The sequence below is a fragment of the Pelophylax lessonae genome (genome assembly GCF_965119305.1).
Source record: "Pelophylax lessonae genome assembly, chromosome: 5".
Taxonomy (NCBI): Eukaryota; Metazoa; Chordata; class Amphibia; order Anura; family Ranidae; genus Pelophylax; species Pelophylax lessonae.
The window spans coordinates 548,439,462-548,465,580 of NC_138772.1; the positions used below are offsets into that span (position 1 = coordinate 548,439,462).

The 26,119-nt window shown below is 46.4% G+C and overlaps 2 protein-coding genes across 3 annotated transcripts in view; one reads left to right on the forward strand and one right to left on the reverse strand.

Annotated features, from left to right (window-relative positions):
• METTL25B (methyltransferase like 25B) overlaps positions 1-4,805 on the reverse strand; it is a 68,059-nt gene extending 63,254 nt beyond the window's left edge. For both annotated transcript variants that reach the window (XM_082258458.1, XM_082258459.1), the window contains exon 1: positions 4,501-4,805. In XM_082258458.1, coding sequence (XP_082114584.1) covers positions 4,501-4,532 — 32 coding nt within the window. In that variant the 5' untranslated portion in view covers positions 4,533-4,805. The remainder of the gene's footprint in view (positions 1-4,500) is intronic.
• Positions 4,544-22,056, forward strand: ISG20L2 (interferon stimulated exonuclease gene 20 like 2). The gene is made up of 3 exons (XM_082258467.1): positions 4,544-4,597; positions 18,618-18,818; positions 21,938-22,056. Exons 2-3 carry the CDS (start codon positions 18,705-18,707, stop codon positions 22,046-22,048), a joined length of 225 nt encoding a protein of 74 aa, XP_082114593.1. The 5' UTR covers positions 4,544-4,597; positions 18,618-18,704; the 3' UTR covers positions 22,049-22,056.
• Positions 22,057-26,119: the final 4,063 nt, after the last annotated feature.

Below are 26,119 nucleotides of genomic sequence, written 5' to 3' on the forward strand. Positions count from 1 at the left end.
GTATTGCTGTTTATCGTGTATTAGGGGAATCACACAATCAAATTAAGTGTCAGCTCTTCAGGACTTACTGTTCCGGTGACAACTGCTCACCCCATTTCTTGTATTGGGGTCACAGGGACAAGAAGCAAAGGAAAATTCTCCCCAATTGGGGGGGGGGGGTCACACAAACTGAGGAAGTGTTAACTCTTCTGACAATGTGACTTCCTCACCCGGTGACAACCACTCACCCAATTTCTTGTATAGGGGTCACAGGGACAAGGAATGAAGAAAAATCTCCCCAATGGGGTCACAAAATCAACTGAGGAAGTGTCAGCTCTTCTGAAATTGTGACTTCCTGTCCCGGTGACAACCACTCACCTCATTTCTTGTATTGGGGGTCACAGGGACAAGAATAAACTGAGGAAGTATTGCTGTTTATCATGTATTAGGGGAATCACACAATCAAATTAAGTGTCAGCTCTTCAGGACTTCCTGTTCCGGTGACAACCACTCATTTCTTGTATTGGGTGTCACAGGGACAATGAATAAAGACAAATTCCCCCCGATGGGGGTCACACAATCAACTGAGGAAGTGCTAGCTCTTCTGACAATGTGACTTCCTCACCCGGTGATAGCCACTCACCTCATTTCTTGTATTGGGGTCACAGGGACAAGAAACAAAGGAAAATCTCCCCAATGGGGGTCACACAGTCAACTGAGGAAGTGTTAGCTCCTCGGAGAATGTGACTTCCTGTCCCGGTGACAACCACTCACCCCATTTCTTGTATTGGGGGTTACAGAGACCAGAATGAAGGATTCACACAATCGTGAAGCTCTTCTAGACTTACTGTTCCGGTGACAGCCATTCACCTCATTTCTTGTATAGGGGGCCACAGGGACAGGAAATGAAGGAAAATCTCCCCAATGGGGTCACACAATTACCTGAGGGAGTGTTAGCTCTTCCGACAATGTCACTTCCTGTCCTGGTGACAACCACTCACCCCATTTCTTGTATTGGGGGTCACAGGGACAAGAAACAAAGAAAAATTTCTTGGGTCACACAATCAACTGGGGAAGTGCTAGCTCCTCGGACAATGTGACTTTCTGTCGCGGTGACCCCATTTCTTGTATTGGGGTCACAGGGACAAAAATAGAGGGAAATCTTCCCAATGGGGGGGTCACACATTTAACTGAAGTAGTGTTAACTCCTCTGACAATGTTACCTTCTGTCCCAGGTGACAACTGATTACCCTTTTTCTTGTATTGGGGGTCACAAAATCAACAAATCAACCCATTTCTTGTATTGGGGTCACAGGGAAAAGAAATGAAGGAACATCTTCCCAATGGGGTCAAAACAATCAACTAGGAAAGTGTTGGCTTCTTGGACAACGTGACTTCCCATCCCGGTGACAACCACTCACCCCATTTCTAGTATAGGGGTCACAGAGACAAGAAACAAAACAAAAATCTCCCCAATTGGGGTCACACAATCAACTGGGGAAGTGTTAGCTCCTCGGACAATGTCACTTCCTGTCTCTGTGACAACCACTCATCCCATTTCTTGTATGGGGGGGGGGGGGGTCACAGGGACCAGAAACAAAGTAAAATCTCCCCAAAGGGATCACGCAAACAACTAGGGAAGTGCTAGCTCCTCGGACAATGTGACTTCCTGTCTTGGTGACACATTTAAATGAAGTGTTTGCTCTTCAAGATTTACTGTTCTGGTGACAACTGCTCACCCCAATTCTTGTATTGGGGTCACAGAGAAAAGAAATATAGAAAAATCTCCCCAAAGGTGGTCACACAATCAACTAGGGAAGTGCTATCTCTTTGGACAATGTCACGTCCTGTCCCGGTGACAACTGCTCACCCCATTTCTTGTATTGGGGTCACAGAGACAACAAAGAAAAATTTCCCCAAAGGGGTCACACAAACTAGGGAAGTGTAAGCTCCTCTGACAATGTCACTTCCTGTCCCGGTGACAACTACTCATCCCATTTCTTGTATAGGGGGGTCACAGAGATAAGAATGAACTGGGTAAGTATTGCTGTTTTTCATGCATTGGGGGGGGGGGGGTCACACAACTAAATGAAGAAGTGTTCACTCTTCAGGACTTCTTGTTCTGGTGACAACTGCTCACCCCATTTCTTGGATAGGGGGGGGGGGGGGTCACAGGGACATAAAACAAAAAGGAAACTCATTCCAATGGGGGTCACACAATCAACTGAAGAAGGGTTAGCTCTTCTGACAATGTCACTTCCTGTCCTGGTGACAACTGCTCACCCCATTTCTTGTATTGGGGTCACACAATCAACCCATTTCTAATATTGGGGTCACAGGGAAAAGAAATGAAGGAACATCTTCCAAATGGGTTCAAAACAATCAACTGGGGAAGAGTTAGCTTCTTGGACAATGTGACTTCCTGTCCCGGTGACAACCACTCACCCCATTTCTTGTATTGGGGTCACAGAGACAAGAAACAAAGAAAGGAAAATCTCCCCAATGGGGAGGTCACACAATCAACTGGGGAAGTGTTAGCTCCTCGGACAATGTGACTTCCTGTCCTGGTGACAACTGCTCACCCCATTTCTTCTATAGGGGGGTCACATGGACAAGAAACAAAGTAAAATCTCCCCAAAGGATCACGCAAACAACTAGGGAAGTGCTAGCTCCTCGGACAATGTGACTTCCTGTCCTGGTGACCCCATTTCTTGCATGGGGGGGGGTCACAGGAACAAGAATGAACTGAGGAAGTATTGCTGTTTTTCATGCAATAGGGGGGGGGGGGGTCACACATTTAAATGAAGTGTTTACTCTTCAAGGCTTATTGTTCTGGTGACAACTGCTCATCCCATTTCTTGTATTGGGGTCACAGGGACATAAAACAAAGGAAACTCATTCCGATAGGGGTCACACAATCAACTAGGGAAGTACTAGCTCCTCGGACAATGTCACTTCCTGTCCGGGTGACAACTGCTCACCCCATTTCTTGTATTGGGGGTCACACAATCAACCCCTATTTCTTGTATTGGGGTCACACAATCAACCCATTTCTAATATTGGGGTCACAGGGAAAAGAAATGAAGGAACATCTTCCAAATGGGGTCAAAACAATCAACTGGGGAAGTGTTAGCTTCTTGGACAATGTGACTTCCTGTCCCGGTGACAACCACTCACCCCATTTCTTGTATTGGGGTCACAGAGACAAGAAACAAAAAAGGAAAATCTCCCCAATGGGGAGGTCACACAATCAACTGGGGAAGTGTTAGCTCCTTGGACAATGTGACTTCCTGTCCTGGTGACAACTGCTCACCCCATTTCTTCTATAGGGGGGTCACATGGACAAGAAACAAACTGCTCACCCCATTTCTTGTATTGGGGGTCACACAATCAACCCCTATTTCTTGTATTGGGGTCACACAATCAACCCATTTCTAATATTGGGGTCACAGGGAAAAGAAATGAAGGAACATCTTCCAAATGGGGTCAAAACAATCAACTGGGGAAGTGTTAGCTTCTTGGACAATGTGACTTCCCATCCCGGTGACAACCACTCACCCCATTTCTTGTATAGGGGGGCGGAAAATGTCCCCAAAAGGGATCACACAAATGACTAGGGAAGTGATAGCTCCTCGGACAATGTGACTTCCTGTCTTGGTGACCCCATTTCTTGCATGGGGGGGGGGGGGTCACAGGAACAAGAAAGAACTGAGGAAGTATTGCTGTTTTTCATGCAATGGGGGGGGGGGGGGGGCACACATTTAAATGAAGTGTTTACTCTTCAAGACTTATTGTTCTGGTGACAACTGCTCACCCCATTTCTTGTATTGGGGTCACAGGGACATAAAGGAAACTCATTCCAATGGGGGAGGGGGTCACACAAACAACTAGGGAAATGCTAGCTCCTCGGACAATGTCACTTCCTGTCCCGGAGACAACTACTCACCCCATTTCATGTATAGAGGGGGGGGGGGTCACAGAGATAAGAATGAACTGAGAAAGTATTGCTGTTTTTCATGCATTAGGGGGGGTCACACAACTAAACAAAGAAGCGTTTGCTCTTCAGAACTTCCTGTTCTGGTGACAACCGCTCACCCCAATTCTTGTATAGGGGTGAGGTCGCAGGGACATAAAACAAAGGAAATTCATTCCAATGGGGGGGGTCACACAATCTCCTCGGACAATGTCACTTCCTGTCCTGGTGACAACTGCTCACCCCATTTCTTGTATGGGGGGGGGGGTCACAGAGACTAGCAATGAGTGGGAGGGGGGTCACACAATTAACTGAAGAAGTGTCAGCTCTTCTGACAACACTGCTGACTGTCTGCTTGTGACAGCCGACCCCATTCCCTGTATAGTAGTCACAGGGACAGGAAGTGAGATATTTCTCTAATGGGAGTCACTGACCCCAGAATTAGAATTACATGGAGTTAGGCTTCTATGTGGGGTCCCCCCTGATGTGTGGCCCTCACAATCCAATGCCTGTTTCCCCGGCTCCCCTCATGCACCCTCAGCACTCACTCTCCTCTATGTGCGGCCTTCTCTGTCTCCATGGGAGGTGTCGATCCGCCCCGGAAGACTCTTCCTCGTCTTTCTTCCGCCCCGGAGTCAGCTGCTGGTGAGTTCCTTGTATTCCTTTTACCGACTTAGGTCGGTCTGTCGGTCGCCCACCACACCCCTTTACCCCTACACGGGGTTCCGGCCTGCGCGTCACCGGCCTCGCCTCACTGTAGCGCCGCCGCTCTAACGCGGCCCTCCCCTATGCCCGCAGGAAAGTCCCCGGTTTCGGTCACTGCGGTAGGCCGCACTCGCCCCCGTTCGTGCAGTGGTTGCTGCCGTCACACGTCTGGACAGAAAACCGTTCTCACCTCATTGTATTACATATAAATAGCCTTTATTTTCAGATAAAAAGCCACAAATAATAGAAATATGTGTTATATACTATCAGCCTCATCCAATAAACCTTCCAGACATGATCCACAACACCTCGCAGTCCTATGTAATCCCTGTTCACCAATCAAATTATCATACAGCTGTAGCAAAAAATAAACATTTCTTTTTGGTTGAAGTAGAAAAGTTTTGTTTTTGTTTTTTGCAATCTGTCTCATTGGGGGAGATTTCCCCTCACTTCCTGTGCCGGAGACACAACAGGAAATGAGAAGAAATCTCTCCAATGTTGGAGGAATGGGTGCCCCCATTAGAAGCTTTCCCCTCAGTTCCTGTTTTGCTGACAACCGTTAGGCCTCATGTGCACACACACGGGTGTATGATACAAAATTAGGTGCGTTCTCCATGCCCAGGCGCTGCGTACAAATGCCTGCAGACGTAAATGACTGCAGATATACGCCGCTGCTGGCGTACACTCCTGTATAGCGCGTGGGACCTGTTTGCTAATCGCCTTTTTGGACGCGACCCCCTGTGTGGGTAGATTTCCCGTTCATTCCTCTTCTGGTGACAACAGTTAAGCTGAATGTGCAGGGGATTAAGAAGGGGTGTATAACGTACAATTCAATGTATTTCTGCACCCCCAATGCCCAGGTGCTTTGTACAGCTGCCCATAGACTTGAATGGCTATGCAGGTCCCCGCGTGCGCCCCCCGTATAGCGCACAGAGGTATTCTCCGAACGCCAAGGCTCCGCCCACATACATGCAGAATCAGTATCTGCGCTGAGTGCGGTGCAGCGGTTCAGGTGCAACGTTGGCACTGAAATCACACCTGGACCGGACTGAAAAACGCACAGGACCCTATTAACCACTTCTGGACCAGAAGGTTTTACCCCCTTAAAGCGGTTGAAAACCCGAAAACGAAAAAAAAAAAAAGAACTTGCAAGACAAAGGCATAATGAGCTAGTATGCATCGCATACTAGCTCATTATGTATTACTTACCTTAGAACGAAGCCCTGACACGGACCCCCGGACATCGCTGTGGGCGCTGCCATGATCCCTCGGCGTCTCTTCCGGGTTCGGCGGCTCCGGCGCTGTGATTGGCCGGAGCCGCGATGACGTGATTTTCCGGCAAGCTCCCGGCAAGGAAAACTGAAGGTCCCCCCAGACCTTCAGAGCGCATGCGCCGCTCACGTGAGCGGCAGTGCAAGGGTCTCCGGACCCTTTTTCTAAGTCGGAGCGACTTGTGTCACTCCTATTAGAACGGGTCCGCAGCTTCCCTATGGAAGGAGACCTACGGCGACCGCTTCACAGGTCGCCCCAGTGTGAACGGGGACTTAAAAATCAAAATGTTTTAACATTTTAGGCCAATTTGTGTTCTGCTACATATTTTTGGTAAAAAAAAATTTGAAATAAGCGTATTTTGATTGGTTTGCGCAAAAGTTATCGCGTCTACTAACTACGGGAAAGATTTATGTCATTTTTATCTTTTTTTTTTTTTACTGCACTGCACTGCAAATATCTCCTAAACCGTGCCGGTTTAGGAGATATTAATTGTACCTACAGGTAAGCCTTATTATAGGCTTACCTGTAGGTAAAAGTGTAAAAAAACATGATACTACCGCTTTAATGACCAGGCCATATTTTGCGATTCGGCACTGCCTTATTTAAAGCGGAATTCCGGGCACAAAAACAAAATTTCAATAAAAATACCCCCGGGACAGTCAGGGCTAGTACATTCCACAATGGCTAGCCTCTGATCTGTCCCGGGTCACACTTACCTGCAAGAAGAAATACTCACTTATAAAATTTCTTCTCCAGCGTTGCCATCTCTGTTGTGGGCAGCTGAAGCCGGCGCGATCCTCTTCTGCGCCCTCTTCCTTCCTCTTCTCCCAGAATGCGCCTGCATCGGCCCCTCTCGTCACTTCCCCTTTGCAATGATTCCTGGGAGCTGAACGTCATCGCTCCCAGGAATCAATGCGACTGCACCGACCCCGCTCGTCAGTTCCGGTGCGGCGCCGCATTCCTCCACAGCTTCTGGGCATGCCCAGAAGCTGTTTAGCAGGGAATGCCGTGCCTGCACCGGAAGTGACGAGCGGGGTCGGTGCCGTCGCATTGATTCCTGGGAGCGATGACGTTCAGCTCCCAGGAATCATCGCAAAGCGGAAGTGACGGCGGAGCCGCGGCCACAGAGGGAAGTGGAAAATAGGTGAGTATTTCTTTCTACAATTACAAGGTAAGTAAAAAAAAAAAAAACCTAACTATCCAATTCCTTTTCAGGTGAAGGAGACCAAGCAGATGGCCACAAAATCGATTAGATCGATTTTGTGCTCATCTGCTTTAACAAAAAATTGCGTGGTCGTGCGACGCTGTACCCAAATAAAATTGATGTCCTTTTCTCCCCACAAACAGAGCTTTCTTTTGGTGGTATGTGATCACCTGTGCGATTTTTATTTTTGCGATATAAACAAAAAAAGAGCAACAATTTTGAAAAAAAAAAAAAAACAATTTTCACATTCTGCTATATATATAACATTCCAAAAAAAAAATGGAAAAATCAAATTTTTTTTTTATATTTTAGGACAAGTTGTTTTCTGCTACATATTTTTGGTAAAAAAAAAAATTTGAAATAAGCGTATTTTGATTGGTCTGCGCAAAAGTTATCGCGTCTTCTAACTACGGGAAAGATTTATGTCATTTTTATTGGGTTTTTTTTACTAGTAATGGCGGTGATCTGCGTTTTTTTGCGGGACTGCGACATTGCGGCGGACAGATCGGACCCCTGACTGACATTTTTGACATTTTTGGGGGGACCAGTGACATTACTGCAGTAATCAGTGCTAAAAATATGCACTGTTACTGTAATAATGACACTGGCAGGGAAGGGGTTAATCTAGGGGTGATCAAGAGGTTAAATGTGACCCTAGAGCAGGGGTCTTCAAACTATGGCCCTCCAGTTGTTCAGGAACTACAATTCCCATCATGCCTAATCATGTCTGTGAATGTCAGAGTTTTACAATGCATCATGGGACGTGTAGTTCTGCAACAGCTGGAGGGCTGTAGTTTGAAGATCCCTGCCCTAGGGGAGTGATTCTAACTGTATGGGGGCGGGGCTTGTGAAATGACCATAGAGACCTGTGTTCCTATATAGAAGGATCACAGGCGCTCTGTGATCATCCCAGGGAGAAGGACGGGCGGCTGTGTTTACAACAGCTGACCGTTCTTCTCTCTCAGCGGGGAGCGATCGCGGGTGTCAGGCAGCAATTGGAGCCGCCTTACCCGTACATCGGCTTCCCTGCTGACGAGCCGGCGGCACGCGCTAGTCCTGTAGCCTCGTGTATGCAAGCAACGTACACCTACGGCGATTTGCCTGGGAGCGGCTGCCTGTGTTTACAACAGCTGACCGTTCTTCTCTCTCAGCGGGGGGGGCGATCGTGGGTGACAAGCAGCAATCGGAGCCACCTGACACACATGCTGGCTTCCCCCCGCTGACGATCGGGGCGGGAGCATGCTGCTGGCTGCGCGTGCTCGCTCCCTAGCTCCTCCCAGGCAAATGAAGTACCCATACGTGGTTTTGCCTCGAAGAGCCACTCTGCCGCCATATATATATACAGTATGCGGTCGGCAAGTGGTTAAGATCCCCGGGGGGGGGGTGAATCAAGATCGCAATTTTTTAACGATTAATCGTGCAGCTCTACCTCACATTATAATTTTTTCTCTCCTAGGTGATGAAGCGTCTTCCACGCTCAGCTCCTCATTGTATTTGACCAATCCCTGAACTCCGGACTATCCACCTTCCTACCTCAGAGGCGGCGGCAGTATAACCCATCATGGCGGAGATGACTTTAAACTTGGACATGTGGGACGGACCGTCCAGTGGACCCGCTGAGTACGCGACCGGCAAGCATCGGCGTCGGATAAAGTATTTGATGAAAAGAGGAATTGTGAAGGAGAATTATTGGCTCCATTGGAACCTCAGGAAGAGAGAGGAGCAGGAAGCGAATTCCTGGGCCCACCACAGACTGACAGACCAGTACCAGACTGACCGACCACATGACAGCTTCTTCTGTCCCATCCCGCAGCTGCTCCCCTCCGGGATGAACGCCCCGCACCTGTCCGGCACTCTGGCCGACAGCATCGACTCCGAAGCTTATCATCCCCGCAATCCGAACGAGTATCTGAGCGGATTCCCCCCGGCCTCTTCTACCCCCAGCCACAAAATAGTGGCCATAGACTGTGAGATGGTGGGCACGGGGCCGAAAGGAAGCATCTGTGCCTTGGGCCGGTGCAGCATCGTCAGTTATAACGGGGACGTGGTGTACGATCAGTACATCAAACCAGCCGCTCTCGTCACATGTTACAGGACAAGATGGAGCGGAATAACGAGGGAACACTTAGTCAACGCCATTCGGTTCTCTGCCGCACGAAAACAGGTGAGAAGCCGCCGGTTACTGAGAGTCAGCGAGAGATTCTGTTTGTTATTCAGATTTAAAAAAAGTTACCGGCGCTTAGAGTGATATTAACCAGTTCTGGACCGGAAGGATTTGCCCCCTTAACCACTTAAGCCCCAGAAGATTTTACCCCCTTCCCGACCAGGGCCTATTTTGCGATTCGGCACTGCGTGACTTTAACGGACAATTGCGCGGTCGTGCGACGCTGTACCTAAACGAATTTGACGTCCTTTTTTTCCCACAAACAGAGCTTTCTTTTGGTGGTATTTGATCACCTGTGCGATTTTTTGATCATGCGCTATAAACAAAAAAAGAGCGTCAATTTTGCAAAAATAACAATATTTTTCACATTTTTTTATATGAAATTCCCCCAAAAAAATGTAAAAATCAAAAATTTTTAACATTTTCGGCCAATTTGTTTTCTGCTACATATTTTTGGTAAAAAAAAAAAAAATCGCAATAAGCGTATTTGGATTGGTTTGCGCAAAAGTTATTGCGTTTACTAACTACGGGAAAGACGTTTTTATTGTTTTTTTGCTGCGACATTGCGGCAGACAGATCGGACCTCTAACTGACATTTCTATAAAAAAAAAAAAACAATATTTTATAAAATAGTTCATTGACGGACGCAGTCCTCTGATGCATATCAGTAGGGTAATATTGCCCCCTACAGGAGTAGGACACTAGGCAGAAAGAATTTCTGGCTACGCCTATGGGCAGTCCCTGGGGTTATACATTCTCTCTTCCTGCAAAGGATGTCAGTTTTGTATCAAAGCAGTGTCAGAGAAAAGCACACCAACCCACTCAAAAAATGTGTGGGGCGGGTACTGTACTGCGTCCGTCAATGAATCTAAGAGAAAAGGATTTTACGGTAAATCAAAAATCGAGTTTTCTCTATCGTTCATTGATGGACACAGTCCTCTGATGCATATCAGTAGGGACGTCCCAAAGCAGTACCAAAATGAGGGGTGGGAACCAGAACAAAGAGAAAACAGTCCCCAAGGCCAACCAGGCAACACAGGACACCTCAGAACAACCAGATGAGGTCCACCTGAAAACAAACAGAAAAAACACCCTCAAGGAAGGCCAAGAAACCGCAGCCTGCAAAACCTTGCGGCCAAAGGAGGCATCCGCAGATGCCATCACATCCACCTTATAAAATTTGGCAAAGGTATGAACAGACGACCAGGTCATTGCCTTGCACACCTGAAGCACAGGCGCCTGATGGCGAAAAGCCCAGGAAGCACTAAGCGCCCGCGTAGAGTGCGCCTTGACAGGGAAGGGTGGGACCTGACCCCTAATGGAATAAGCCTGCACCATTGTCTGTCTGATCCATCTGGAAATAGTCGCAGCAGACGCAGGCAACCCAGTGGCGGCTGGTGCTCAAAATGTTTGGGGGGGGGGGGGGCGCAAACAGAAAAATGTAATAGGCATTGCTTTGCGGCAAAAAAAGCTGTAAAAAATTGCGTGACTTTGAGGTCGCAAAAGTGTGAAAGGGGCCTTCAGTAAATAAGGTATAGTGTGCCCCCTTTCAATGCAGAGTGACCAGCATGCCCCCTTTCAATGCAGAGAGACCAGCGTTCCCCCTTTCAATGCAGAGAGACCAGCGTTCCCCCTTTCAATGCAGAGAGACCAGCGTGCCCCCTTTCAATGCAGAGAGACCAGCGTTCCCCCTTTCAATACAGAGAGACCAGCGTGCCCCCTTTCAATGCAGAGAGACCAGCGTTCCCCCTTTCAATACAGAGAGACCAGCGTACATGCCCCCTTTCAATGCAGTGACCAGCGTACATTCCCCCAATGCAGAGATCAGCGTGCGTGCCCCCTTCAATGCAGTGACCAGCGTACATTCCCCTAATGCAGAGATCAGCGTGAGTGCCCCCTTCAATGTAGTGACCAGCATACATGCCCCCAATGCAGTGACCAGCATACCTGCCCCCAATGCAGAGATCAGCGTGCGTGCCCCCTTCAGTGCAGTGACCAGCATACATGCCCCCAATGCAGAGATCAGCGTGCGTGCCCCCTTCAATGTAGTGACCAGCATACATGCCCCCAATGCAGTGACCAGCATACCTGCCCCCAATGCAGAGATCAGCGTGCGTGCCCCCTTACTTACCTGGAGCGGCAGCGGGCGGCTTCTCATCAGTGTCCCGGCGTCGACTTCTCCTCAGTCCCGGCGGCACGTCTCCTCCAGTCCTCCCGCCTCCTCCTTGGCCAATGGCATGGGGTTTGCCTTGCGGCCAATCAGGAAGCGCGTATTGGACACGCTTCCTGATTGGCCAGGAGGAGGATCAGTGTGACAATAGCGAATTTTCATTCGCTATTATCACACAATGGGTGGGCTCGGGGCGCACTGCTCTGCGCCCCGGCTCCACCCTTTGCATCGCCCTATTAGAGCCTCTGGCTCTAACCAGGCGGTTTAAAAAAAAACATTAAGCTCCATGCGTCCGGCGCCCCTGCATGCAGATTAGGGGGCCGGACGCATGGATGGGGGAGTGGCGCCTCTGAGGCAACCCCTTCTTTGGGTCATCCGTGAGCACAAAGAGCGAGTCAGACTTGCGAAAAGACTCGGTAGATGCCAAATACACCTTGAGCGCCCGAATAACATCCAGGGTATGCAGGGCAAATTCCTTAGGATGTTTTGGCTTAGGGCAGGGTTCTTCAAACTATGGTCCTCCAGTTGTTTAGAAACTACAATTCCCATCATGCTTAGTCATGCCTGTGAATGTCAGAATTTTACAATGCCTCATGGGATGTGTAGTTTTGCAACAGCTGGAGGGCCAAAGTTTGAGGATCCCTGGCTTAGGACATAAGGAAGGCAACACGATGTCCTCATTTAAGTGAAAACTGGAAACCACCTTCGGCAAGAAGGACGGATCCGGCCGAAGTACCACCTTGTCCTTGTGAACCACCAGGTAGGGAGAACGACAGGACAGCGCCGCCAGTTCCGACACCCTGCGCGCAGAAGTGACAGCCACCAAGAAGGCCACCTTCTGAGACAAGGTAAGCAGGGGGGACCTCCCGAATATTCTCAAAGGGAGGCCTCTGGAGAACCGACAGCAGCAAATTAAGGTAGGTAAGACTTCTTACAGGCCTTATTATAGGCTTACCTGTAGGTAAAAATTAAAAAGCGGAGTATACTACCACTTTAAAGGTTAAGTTGGATTTTTTTTAACCACTTCAGCCCTGAAGGTTTTACCCCCTAATGACAAAGCTATTTTTTTGCGATTTGGCACTGCGTTGCTTTAACAGAAAATTGCGTGGTCATGCAACGCTGTACCCAAAAAAAAAATTGATGTCCTTTTTTTCCTACAAACAGAGCTTTCTTTTTATGGTATTTGATCACCTGTGCGGTTTTTATTTTTTGCGACCATTTTGAAAAAAAAAATCATTATTTTTTTACTTTTCTGCTATATAATATTCCCAATAAAAAAAAAAAAAAATTTAAAAATCGAATTTCTTTATCAGTTTAGGCCAATTTGTACACATATATATATATATACTGTATATATGTGTGTGTGTATATATATATATATTTATATATATATATATAATGTGTATGTATACATAATATGGCTACATATTTTTGGTTAAAAAAAATCCCAAAAAGCGTATTTTAATTGGTTTGCGCAAACGGTATCGCATTTACAAACTATGGGAAAGATGTCTGGACTGCGGCAGGCAGTTGCTCCTGGGCAAAGTGACGTAATACTACATTGCTCTAGGGGGCGAGCCTCCGGCGGTGCGCCCCCGCTCATCAGCCGGGGAGCCAGCGCGTGTGACCGGCGGCTCCGCCGGCCACTTGCGACCTCCCGCAGCTGAGAGAGAAAGACAGACGGCTGATGTAAACATAGCCGTCTGTCATTCTCCCTTAGATTATCACAGAGGATATGTGATCCTGCTATATAGGATCACATGTCTCTGTGATGATCTCACAAGCCACGCCCCTCTGACAGTTAGAATCACGCCCCTAGGGTCACACTTAACCCCTTGATCACCAGTAATGTTAACCCCTTCCCTGCCAGTGTCATTTTTACAGTAACAGTGCATATTTTTAGCACTGATTACTGTAGTAATGTCGCTGGTACTCCCAAAAGTGTCAAAAATGTCAGTTAGGGGGCCGATCTGTCCACCGCAATGTCGCAGTTCTGCTAAAAAAAAAGAAAATCGCAGATCGCCGCCATTACTACTTTAACCACTTACCGCCCGCCCGCCGTCATATGACGGCGGGACGGTGCGGCTATTATCCTGGGCGGACGTCATATGACGTGACCCAGGAAATGCACGGCAGGCGCGCGATCGCGGGCGCGCCGCCGTGCACTGCCGGTGTCGGGGTGTCCCCGGGACACCCCCCGTCACCGGCAGGGGGTAAACAGCCACTGGGCGTGGCTGTTTCCCACGTGATCGGCTGTGTTCCAATGACACAGCCGATCACAATGGAGGCGGCCGGGAGATGACCGCGCATGCGCGATCGGGAGCGCGCAGCGCGGTCATGTCGGTGGCACTGTGTTCCGTAGGAACACAGCTGTCACCGGCAGTAGTAAACAGTCACTGATAGTGACTGTTTACTATGTGATCGGCTGTGAATCCATTCACAGCCGATCAGAAAATGTAAACAAAGAGCAGTAACTGACTGTTACTAGCTCTTCTCTCCTCATACAGTTTCCAGTGTGAGGAGAGAAGAGCTAGAAATAGTGAGTTACTGCTCTGTACACATGTAAAAGTAAAATCACACTAATAAAGGTCCCCCCACAGTCCTCAGCCCCCCCCCAATGTCACCTGTCACCCAACAGTCACCTCATCAGTGCCCAGAAATTGACACCCATAACGTTCACATGTGAGCGCAGCGATCGCAGGCAGAATCACCGCAATTCTGCCCGCAATCCGGAAATCATTGCAAATTGCGGGACACCTGTGCGTTGCCCATTTTTTGCAATAGCACCCCAAACGCTGTGCGATGTTGCCGCCATTTCCACCTGCCGAATCGCGGTAACATCGCGCAAACAACGCATGACGCCCAAAAAAGTTACAAGAGCTTCTTTGGGGCGTCATGCGTTGTTTGCGTGATGTTACCTTGATTCGGCAGGCGGAAATCGCTGCAACATCGCACAGCGTTTGGGGTGCTATTGCAAAAAATGGGCAACGCACAGGTGTCCCGCAATTTGCAATGATTTCTGGATCGCGGGCGGAATCGCAGTGATTCTGCCCGTGATCGCTACGCTCACATGTGAACGTAGCCTAAAATTCACCGGTCACCAGAGACTGCCATCAGTACCGCCGTGCACCATCGCCCGTCACCTGTCACCCATCAGTGACCATCGCCTGTCACCCCATCAATCACCGTCACCTGTCACCCCATCAGTCATCGTCACCTGTCACCCCATCAGTCACCGTCATCTGTCACCCTATCAATCATCGTCACTTGTCACCCCATCAGTGATCCTCACTTGTCACCCCATCAATCATCGTCACATGTCACCCCGTCAGTGATTGTCATCTGTCACCCCATCAATCATCGTCACTTGTCACCTCATCAATCATCGTCACCTGTCACCTCATCAGTCATCGTCACCTGTCACCCCATCAGTCATCGTCACCTGTCACCCCATCAGTCATCGTCACCTGTCACCCCATCAGTCATCGTCACCTGTTTGCCATATGCATGCAATCACTTACTGACCGCCTAACGACTATATGCGTCGGCCATTAAAAGCTAAATACTGGGGTTATGGCAGCAGATAGCCCCCATAACCCCGGTATTTTTTGAAACGGCGGGCGGTCGGCTTTCAGATAAGGGTGGTCCCAGTGGCGGATTCGCCGCGGAATTACCCTTACGGTGCAGGGGAAGAGGTGCCCCCCCCCCTCCTGCCGCGTCCCAGACGTTTTCCCAGCTTACCGGACCCGCCGGCAGCGGGGAAAACTATCCGGTCCCGGATCCTCAGAGACAGGAAGTCGAGTGAGGGCAAGATGGCCCTCACTCAACTCTATGGTCTTGGAGGACCGGAGCTACGTCAAAAGACGTTGCCTAGCAACCGGTTTAAAGGGCCGCTTTTTTTTTTTCTTTTGTTTTTTTCCTCTTTCAACAATTTTTTTTTTTTCTTTTCTTTTTTAGTGTAGTTGTGAGGTGTGAGGTCTTTTTGACCCCAGATCTCACAATAAAGAGGACCTGTCATGCCTATTTCTATTACAAGGGATGTTTACATTCCTTGTAATAGGAATAAAAATGATCAAAACATTTTTTTTTTTTAAACTGTGTAAAAATAAAAAAATAATAAATAAAATAAATAGGAAAAAAAAAAAAAATTAAAGCGCCCTGTCCCCGTTAGCTCGCGCGCAGAAGCAAACGCATACGCAATTCCCGTCCACATATGTAAACGGTGTTCAAACCATACATGTGAGGTATCGCCGCGATCGTTAGAGCGAGAGCAATAATTTGAGCCCTAGACCTCCTCTGTAACTCTAAGCTAGTAACCTGCAGAAATTTTTAAAATGTTGCCTATGGGGATTTTTAAGTACCAATGTTTGGCGCCATTCTGTGAGCATGCGCAATTTTGAAGCATGACATGTTGGGTATCTAATTACTCGGCGTAATATTATCTTTCACATTATGGAAAAAAATTGTGCTAAATTTACTGTTTTCTTATTTTGTAGTTCAAAAAAGTGAATTTTTTTCAAAAAAATCGCATCTGGAAGACTGCTGCGCAAATATGGTGTGATAAAAAATATTGCAACGATCTCCATTTTATTCTCTAGGGTCTCTGCTAAAAAAAATATATATAATGTTTGGGGGTTCCAAGTAATTTTCTAGCAAAAAAAATGATTTTAGCTTGTAAACACCAAGTGTCAAAAATAGGCCCAGTCTTAAAGTGGATAAATGGACAACTTTGTGTAAAGCGCTACTTGGATGTTAGGCCTATGTGTATGGCCAGGCTGTGAAAAAGTGTTACACATGTGGTATCGCCATACTCAGGAGGAATAGCAGAATGTATTTTGGGGTGCAATTTTTGCTATGTACATGGTATGTGTTAGAAATATTGCATAAATGGACAGCTTTGTGTAAAAAAAAAATGTGTTTTCATTTTCTTTCCACATTTTCCAAAAACTTGTGGAAAAAAATGACATATTCAAAAGACTCATTATGCCTCAAAAATTATACGTTGGGCTGTTTGCTTTCCAAAATGGGGTCATTTTATGGGGGTTTCCATTGTCCTGGTGCTCCAGGGCCTTCAAAAGTGCGATAGGTTGTCAGGAAATTATATGTGTAATTTGTGCTCCTAGAATGCCGGACGGGGCTACTTGAATGTTAGGCCTCTGTATGTGGCCAGGCTGTGAAAAAGTCTCACACATGTGGTATCGCCATACTCAGGAGGAGTAGTAGAATGTGTTTTGGGGTGTAGTTGCAAGTATACATATGCTGTGTGAGAGAAATAACCTGTTAATACGGCAATTTGTAAAAAAAAAAAAAAAAATCTTCATTTTGCAAAGAGTTGTGGGAAAAAATGACAACTTCAAAAAACTCACCATGCCCCTTATTAAATACCTTGGAATGTCTACTTTCCAAAAAGGGGTCATTTGGGGGGTATTTGTACTTTCCTGACTTTTTAGTGTCTCAAGAAATGAGATAGGCCTTCAGTACATCAGGTGTGATCAATTTTCAATGATTCGCACCATAGCTTGTGGACTCTATAACTTTCACAAAGACCAAATAATATACACTTACTTGGGTTATTTTTACCAAAGATAAGTAGCAGTATAAATTTTGGCCAAAATTTGTGAAGAAAAATGACTAATTTGCAAAATTTTATGACAGAAACAAAGAAAAATGCGTTTTTTCACGATATTTTCAGTCTTTTTTTATTTATAGCACAAAAAATAAAAAACCCAGTATTGATCAAATACCATCAAAAGAAAGCTCTATTTGTGTGAAAAAAAGGACACAATTTTTGTATGGGTACAGTGTTGCATGACTGAGTAATTCTCAGTCAAAGTGTGAGAGCGCTGAAAGCTGAAAATCGGTCTGGGCAGGAAGGGGGTGAAAGTGCACTGTACGCAAGTGGTTAAAAAACAATAAAAATTACATAAATCTTTCTCGTAGTTAGTAAACACAATAACTTTTGCGCAAACCAATCAAAATACGCTTATTGCGATTATTATTTTTTTTTACCAAAAATATGTAGCTGAAAACAAATTGGCCTAAAATGTTAAAAAAAATTTGATTTTTACATTTTTTTTTTTTGAGAATTTCATATACAAGAATGTGAAAAACATTGTTATTTTTTTCAAAATTGTCGCTTTTTTTTTTTTGTTTATAGCGCAAAAAATAAAAATCGCACAGGTGATCAAAAACCACCAAAAGAAATCTCTATTTGTGGTAAAAAAAAAGGATGTCAATTTCGTTTGGGTACACCGTCGCACGACCGCGCAATTGTCCGTTAAAGTCACGCAGTGCCGAATCGCAAAATAGGGCCTGGTCATTGAGCAGCCAAATCCTCCGGGGCTGAAGTGGTTAAATAACTTATTTTATTGCTACACACACACCTGTCTATAAAGTGTTAGCAAACATAATTTATACCACATACATACAAATATTTTATTTATTTTCAAATAAATAAATAAATAAATAAATCAGTGGAAAGATGTGCTGTTTAGTCCCCGTTCACACTAAGGCGACCTGTGAGGCGACCTGGTCGCCTCACAGGTCGCCGTAGGTCGCCTCCCATAGGGAAGCTGCGGACCCGTTCTAATAGGAGCGACACAAGTCGCTCCGACTTAGAAAAAGGGTCCGGAGCTTCTTTGGGGCGACCGCCATAGACTTCAATGTTATGAAGTCCGTGGCGGCCGCTCCAAGGTCGCGGCGCGCTGCTCGCACCGCTACCTCGGAGATCGCGGTGCGAAGTAGCGTCGCTTGTATGTGAACGGGGCCTAAATGCGCTGTCCGTGGTGCTTACTTGCACTTAACAAAGTAAGTGTCCATTCACACTACCGCGACTTGTCAGGCGACTTGTCAGCCTGACAAGTGGCGGTCCATGCAGTGCTACAGGACCCGTTCTAATAGGAGCAACACAAGTCGCTCCGACTTAGAAAAAGGGTCCTGTACTACTTCGGGGCGACCTGGGAGCGACTTGCATAGACATTCATTATATGAAGTCCGTGCAAGTTGCGCCGAAGTCGTGGTGCACGTGACTTCACAGGTCGCCCCCCGAAGTCGGAGCGACCTAGTGTGAACCGGCACTTAGGGATTTTATATATATATTTATTTATTTGTATGCAGGATGATATCGGAATTCTTTTGTGTTCTTCTGCAGATCTTAAATATCCTTCAAGGGAAGTTGGTGATTGGTCACGCCATCTACAATGACTACAAGGCCTTAGAATACTTCCATCCCAAGGAGATGACCCGAGACACGGCCCAAATCCCATTGCTGAACCGCAAGGCGGGTTTCCCGGAGAATCAACCAGCATCACTAAAACGTCTGGCCAAACAGCTTCTCCAGAAAGACATCCAGGTAACATATTCACCCGAATTCTCATGTCTGTTGTGCCAAGATTCTGGGTACATTAACCACTTCTGGACCGGAAGGATTTTCCCCCTTAATGACCGGGGGCCATATTTCGCGATTCGGCACTGCGTTATTTTAACGGACAATTGCGCGGCCGTGTGACGCTGTACCCAAATAAAATTGATGTCTCTTTTTCCCCACAAATAGAGCTTTCTTTTGGTGGTATTTGATCACCTGTGCGATTTTTATTTTTTGCGCTATAAACAAACAAAAGCGACAATTCTGAAAAAAAAAAAAATTCACATTCTGCTATATAACATTCCCATTAAAAAAAAATTAAAAATCTAAATTTTTCATCCTTTTAGGCCAATTTGTTTTCTGCTACATATTTTCGGTAAAGAAAATTGCAATAAGCGTATTTTGATTGGTTTGTGCAAAAGTTATTGCGTCTACAAACTACGGGAAAGATTTATGTCATTTTTTGTGTTTTTTCTTTTTTTTTTACTAGTAATGGCGGCGATCTGCGATTTTTTTTTTTTTTTTTGCAGGACTGCGACATTGCGGCGGACAGATCGGACACCTAACTGACATTTTAGACACTTTTGGGGGGACCAGTGACATTACTACAGTAATCAGTGCTAAAAATATGTGCTGGTAATGTAATAATGACACTGGCAGGGAAGGGGTTAATCAAAGGGTTAAATGTGAGCCCAGGGGAGTGATTCTAACTGTGTGGGGGGGGGGGCGTGGCTTGTGAAATGATCATAGAGACCTGTGATCCTTGTTAGGGAAATCACCTTAGACCACAAGCTGATACAAGGAAAAAAGCATTTATTCTCGTATACAAGGAGACAGGTTACATATATAGGCATAGGCCTATTAGCTACAGTGACACATGGATTACTGTACGGGGCAGGCAGCTATATATATATATATATATACACACACACACAATAAGTTACTGTTCGCATTAACCACTTAAGCCCCGGAAGATTTTACACCCTTCCTGACCAGGGCCTATTTTGCGATTCAGCACTGCGTGACTTTAACGGACAATTGCGCGGTCGTGCGACGCTGTACCCAAATGAAATTGATGTCCTTTTTTTCCCACAAACAGAGCTTTCTTTTGGTGGTATTTGATCACCTGTGTGATTTTTTTTGATCATGTGGTATAAACAAAAAAAGAGCGACAATTTTGAAAAAATAACAATATTTTTCAAATTTTTTTATATGAAATTCCCCAAAAAAAAAATGTAAAAATCAAAATTTTTTAACATTTTAGGCCAATTTGTTTTCTGCTACATATGTTTGGTAAAAAAAATCGCAATAAGCGTATTTTGATTGGTTTGCGCAAAAGTTATTGCGTTTACTAACTAAGGGAAAGATTTCTGTCATTTTTATTGTTTTTTTTTTTTTTTAACTATTAATGGCGGCGATCTGCAATTTTTTTTTTTTGCGGGACTGCGACATTGCGGCGGACGGATCGGACTCCTGACTGACATTTTTGACACTTTTGGGGGCACCAGTGACATTACTACAGTAATCAGTGCTATACATATGCACTATTACTGTAAAAATGACACTGGCAGGGAAGGGGTTAACTTTATTAGTGATCAAGGGGTTAAGTGTGTCCCTAGGGGTGTGATTCTAACTGTAAAGGGGTGTGGCTAGTGATGTAACCACAGATACATACGATCCTACATAGCAGGATCGTATGATCTCTGCAGTTACACCAGGGAGAATGACAGGCGGCTATGTTTACATCAGCCTCCAGCCTTTCTCCCTCTCCAGCGGGAGATTGCGAGTGGCCGGCGGACATCGGAGCCACCGGTCACTTGCGCGGGGATGTCAGGGAACGAGCGGGGGCGGGCGGGCGTGCACCTCCGGCGGCGCGAGCTCGCCCCCTGCAGGCTCGTGGGCGAGCGACGTAGTACTACGTCGCTTTGCCCAGGAGGGGCTGACTGCCACAGTAAATATACTGTGGGCGGTCGGCAAGTGGTTAAGAAAAAAAAAAACATGTTTACATGGCCTCAGAACTGGAAGTGACGTTGACGTCACTCCGGCCCTCCGAAGGGCAAAGAAATGAGCGGTGGCCATCTTGCCATCACTCTTCTCTATAGGAAAACACTGCCGATGCCGGATGGTTCCCGGGCTCAGCAATTGGTAACATCAGGAAACACCGGGAGGTGGTGTGTGGGTGGGGGGGGGGGGGGGTGCACCTCTCCTACCGCTTCTAATGGCTAATGCGCTGCTGGGATCACTTTTATCGGAAAGTTGGCAACCTAAGGGAAAAAATGACAGGGGGCGGGGTTATGGCATCTAGATGCATCCATTACCCCCGTTTCAAAGTAATGATGTACAGTATCTCACAAAAGTAAGTACACCCCTCACATTTTTGTAAATATTTTATTCTATATTTTCATGTGACAACACTGAAGAAATGACACTTTGCTACAATGTAAAGTAGTGAGTGTACAGCTTGTATAACAGTGTAAATTTGCTGTCCCCTCAAAATAACTCAACACACAGCCATTAATGTCTAAACCGCTGGCAACAAAAGTGAGTACACCCCTAAGTGAAAATGTCCAAATTGGGCCCAATTAGCCATTTTCCCTCCCCAGTGTCATGTGATTCGTTAGTGTTACAAGGTCTCAGGTGTGAATGGGGAGCCGGTGTGTTAAATTTGGTGTTATCGCTCTCACTCTCTCATACTGGTCACTGGAAGTTCAACATGGCACCTCATGGCAAAGAAATCCCTGAGTCTTTTTAGGGAGGGGATTCTCCTGACACACAATGTTTAAAGATCTTAGAGTGTGTGTGGGGGGGGGGGTTTATGCATCTTCCCCCTAGATGCAAGACAACCCTGTCCCGGCACTGATTGTGGAGGATGAAATTAGATGTTAAAAATGTGGGAGGACAGAGCACCACTGAGATATACAGAATAAGGAGCTTTTCTAACTTCATAATTTAAGAGCTTCCAGGTGCCAACATTGCTGGGGGAGGGGAGGGGAGGGGGAATCGGATCTTTACAAAAGCAGCAAATTCATCCTGAAACAGGAAATTGTCATAATGAGAGAAATGGCGGGATCAACAAGTAATCATACCTTTCCTTCCTTCCTTTGCAGAAGGGCAAACGCGGCCACTCTTCCGTGGAGGACGCCAAGACAACAATGGAATTATATCGCATTGCGGAGGCCGAGTACAAGAGAGAGCTGGCGTCAAGTCATGCAGATTGATGATTTTTATTTGGGGGGGGGGGGTTCAGATTTATATACACGGGAACATATCAACTGTTGATTTTTACTGCTTCATAAAATAAAAAATGAAATCCCGGGGGGCTGAACGCCAGCAGTGTTTGATTTTTACTTTCAGCTACAAAATCCACTTTTCTGTTCTTAGGTAAAAAAAAAAGTTTTTTAGCGGCATCCATCGTCCTGTAACTTGGAAGGTCCGTGTGGATGGTGACCGTCCTCCAGGAACTCCATCCTCCAGCCCAACTCCATCCTCTGTCCTTTTAGGCTGGTTTCACACTGATGGGGTGCAGGACACCGCATGTAGTTTACATAGGATTCAAGACCGCTAAGTTCCAAGATCAAAAAATCATAATCAAAGGTGGTATCTATCCCTTGAGAGGTAATGGAAAATCCACAATGGGACCAATGGGGGAATTGGGAATTTGCCATACCCTAAGAATAAAACAGTGGCGGCTGGTGCTCCATGGGCCCCGGGGTGGGGGGGCGGCAGATGGACCACACCATACCCCCCCCCCCCCGACCACACCAGCCCGCACACCATGTGAAGAGATAAAAGGCGAACTATGTCTTAGGTTACTCTTCAGGGTCTAACTTGACACCCCCTTTGTTACTTGCTGTGTGTGCTGGCTCCTGTCCACTGACTTTCCCTGGATTGGTCCCCTTCGACACTGTTTTTCCTCAGGTTGCTCTGCCACTTGCTCCACCGTCAGTTTCCTTTGGACCACACAGTCCAGCACCACAGTCTGACTGCCTGTCTTTCCACACTGACAGGAGGAGAGACAGCCGTCACCCTCCTCCTGGGAACTGGCTTCCTGCACAAAGACCGCCCTGTCACATGTGCCTTCGGCTTTTATGACCAATCCCAGGATGTACTGCGGTTGTGCCCTCCCACTGGAACAGCCACAAAAGCCTCTGTGTCATTGGCTGGGTTTCCTCCACTGTCCAACCGGCCCCCCTATTGGATATAGGGGACACTCCCTCAGACCAGATGAATCACACATGGACACATGTAACAGGCAAACTACTGATCAGGCTCCCCTAAACAATGCTTTTACCTAGCACCTACCTAGGAGGATGCTACACTTATTTTGGGGTGCACCTCGTGTATTCATGCCATTATTTGTATCCCTATTGTTTTTATTGTGTGTTTAATAGTCCTTTATTGAGGTGTTTTATAGTTTTTGTATAAATAAAACTTAATTTTTTTTTTTCATATATTGCTACTTTTCTATTTCTTTCGTTCTCTCTTCATTATATCCCCTTATTATTCTTGGGTATCGCATAGTCCCAATTCCCCCATTGGTCCCATTGTGGATTTTCCTTTAGCTTACATAGGAATCGCAGCACATTCCTGTGCGCATTACATGCAGTGTCTCTAGGGTGAAATTTGAGCCATGGTTTTGTATGCCTCAAATCGCACCAAACTCGTGCCGCACCCATGCAATTCAGTTCTGCAAATCTCACTGTGTTTTGCAAACCGATTTCGGGGTGTCATTAACTTAGCATACACTCCGCATTAGGTTTGCATGAACAGGTTGGGATTTTGATGCGATGCGGAATCTGCTGCGAATTTGCTGTGATTTCCGGACTGCACCAGTGAACCGGGCCTTACACCTGCTTGGAGTAAACATCCCTTGTAAAAGAAATAGGCATGACAGGTCCTCTTTATTGTGAGATCTGGGGTCAAAAAGACCTCAGACCTCACAACTACACTAAAAAAGATATATAAAGAAAAATGTTAAAAAAAAAAAATCGGCCCTTTAAACCGGTTGCTAGGCAACAACGTTTGACGTCGCTCCGGTCCTCCCAAGACCATAGAGTCGAGTGAGGGCCAGCTTGCCCTCACTCGACTTCCTGTCTCAGAGGATCCGGGACCAGATCGTTTTCCCCGCTGCCGTCGGCCGGGATGCGGAGGGGGGGGCACCTCTTCCGCTGCACCGTAAGGGTGATCCCGCGGCAAATCCACCGCTGGGACCACCCTTATCTGAAAGCCGATCAGCGGCCGCTTTAAAAAATACCAGGGTTATGGCAGCTATCTGCTGCCATAACCCCGGTATTTAGCGTCAAACGACCGACGTAAAACTGCGGCGGGCTGTCGGTAAGTGGTTCATTTCATTACATAGTTACATAGTAGGTGAGGTTGAATAAAGACAATAGTCCATCCAGTTCAACCTGTGTAGGTGAGTGTGACTGTAATCATCTAACATAGCCCTTTATCTCCTGATCCTTGAGATGTAAGTCTAAGAGTCTTTTGAAAGTCACCATACTACCCGCAGAAACCACCTCTTGTGGTAGATAATTCCACAATCTTGTAGCCCTAACAGTAAAGAACCCCCCACGTTGCCTGAGGTTAAAACGCTTCTCCTCTAATCGCATTGTATGTCCTCGAGTCCTCATGCAATTCCTTCGAATGAACAGCTTTTTTTCTAAGCTGAGATTCCCATTAAGATATTTATAAATAGCTATCATGTCCCCTCTCAGACGTCTCTTCTCCAGGGAAAATAAATCGAGCGATTGCAGCCGCTCTTCATAGGTAAGGTCCTCCAATCCCCTAATTAGTTTAGTTGCCCTTCTCTGGACTCTCTCCAGCTCCAACACATCCCTCCTGAGGACTGGCGACCAGAACTGGACAGAATACTCCAGATGCGGTCGGACCAGAGTTTTATAAAGTGGAAGGATTATAGCCTTATCTCTGGAATACATCCCTTTCTTTATGCATGCTAATATTCTGTTGGCTTTGGAAGCTGCCGCTTGGCATTGCATGCTGTTGCCTAATCTATCATCAACCAAGACTCCCAGATCTTTCTCCATTTTTGAGTCCCCCAAGGGTTCCCCTCCTAACATGTATTGTGTTTTTATGTTTTTGGTCCCCAAGTGCAAAACCTTACACTTCTCCACATTAAACCTCATTTGCCATGTCGTTGCCCACTCCGTAATTTTGTCCAGGTCATTCTGTAGGATATCTGCTTCATGCTGTGCAGTTATTGCCCTGGCCAATTTTGTGTCATCTGCAAAAATTGATAACGAACTACTGATCCCGTCCTCAATGCTGTTTATGAATAAATTGAACAAGGTTGGTCCCAGGACTGAGCCCTGGGGCACCCCGCTTACTACCTCAGCCCAGTCTGAGTATGCGCTGTTTATTACCACCCTTTGGACACGGCCTTTTAGCCAGTTCCGTATCCAAGAGCAAACCCTGCTGTCGATACCTGCAGACCTTATTTTATAAATTAAGCGCTTGTGGGAAACTGTATCAAACGCCTTAGCGAAATCCAAGTACACCACATCCACTGGTCTGCCCCTATCTAGCTCACAACTCACTTCCTCGTAGAATGCTAAGAGATTGGTTTGACAAGAACGCCCATTTGTAAACCCGTGTTGGTTACTACTGATGATGTTGTTGTCTTTAGCATACTCTACGATATAGTCCCTTATCATCCCCTCCAGAAGTTTACATACTATTGATGTCAAACTGACAGGCCTATAATTTCCCGGGATATGTCTCTGGCCCTTTTTGAATATCGGAATCACGTTAGCCTTCCTCCAATCCCCTGGTACATCTCCTGTCCTAATACTGTCAGCAAAGATTAGGAACAGTGGTCTAGATATAACCATACTGAGTTCCTTGAGCACTCTCGGATGTACGCCATCCGGGCCTGGTGATTTGTTTGTGTTAAGTTTATCCAGTCTTTCCCTGATTTCCCCCTCTGTTAGCCATAGTGGCAAGTCCTGTGTATTACTACTAACCATACAGTCATGGTCAGTGTACCCCTCCTTTTCCTGCGTAAAGACTGACGAGAAAAAAGCATTCAGCACGGTTGCTTTTTCAGTGTCCTCTGTAACCATCCTCCCATCATCGTTAATTATGTGTGCAATATGCTCTGCCCTAGTTTTTTTGCTGTTGATATATTTAAAGAATTTCTTTGGGTTTTTTTTACTATCCTCCGCTATTTGTCTCTCAAAGTTGATTTTAGCCATCTTGATTTCGTGTTTACACTTCTTATTTTCCTCCTTGTATTGCTGGAAGGCCGATACTGTGCCCTCTGATTTATA

Excerpts from the sequence above, each read along its gene's own strand:
- ISG20L2 (XM_082258467.1), top strand. The coding sequence starts at position 18,705 with ATGACCCGAGACACGGCCCAAATCCCATTGCTGAACCGCAAGGCGGGT. Across the intron at positions 18,819-21,937 it reads TTCTCCAGAAAGACATCCAG|AAGGGCAAACGCGGCCACTC; the intron begins GTAACATATTCA and ends CTTCCTTTGCAG.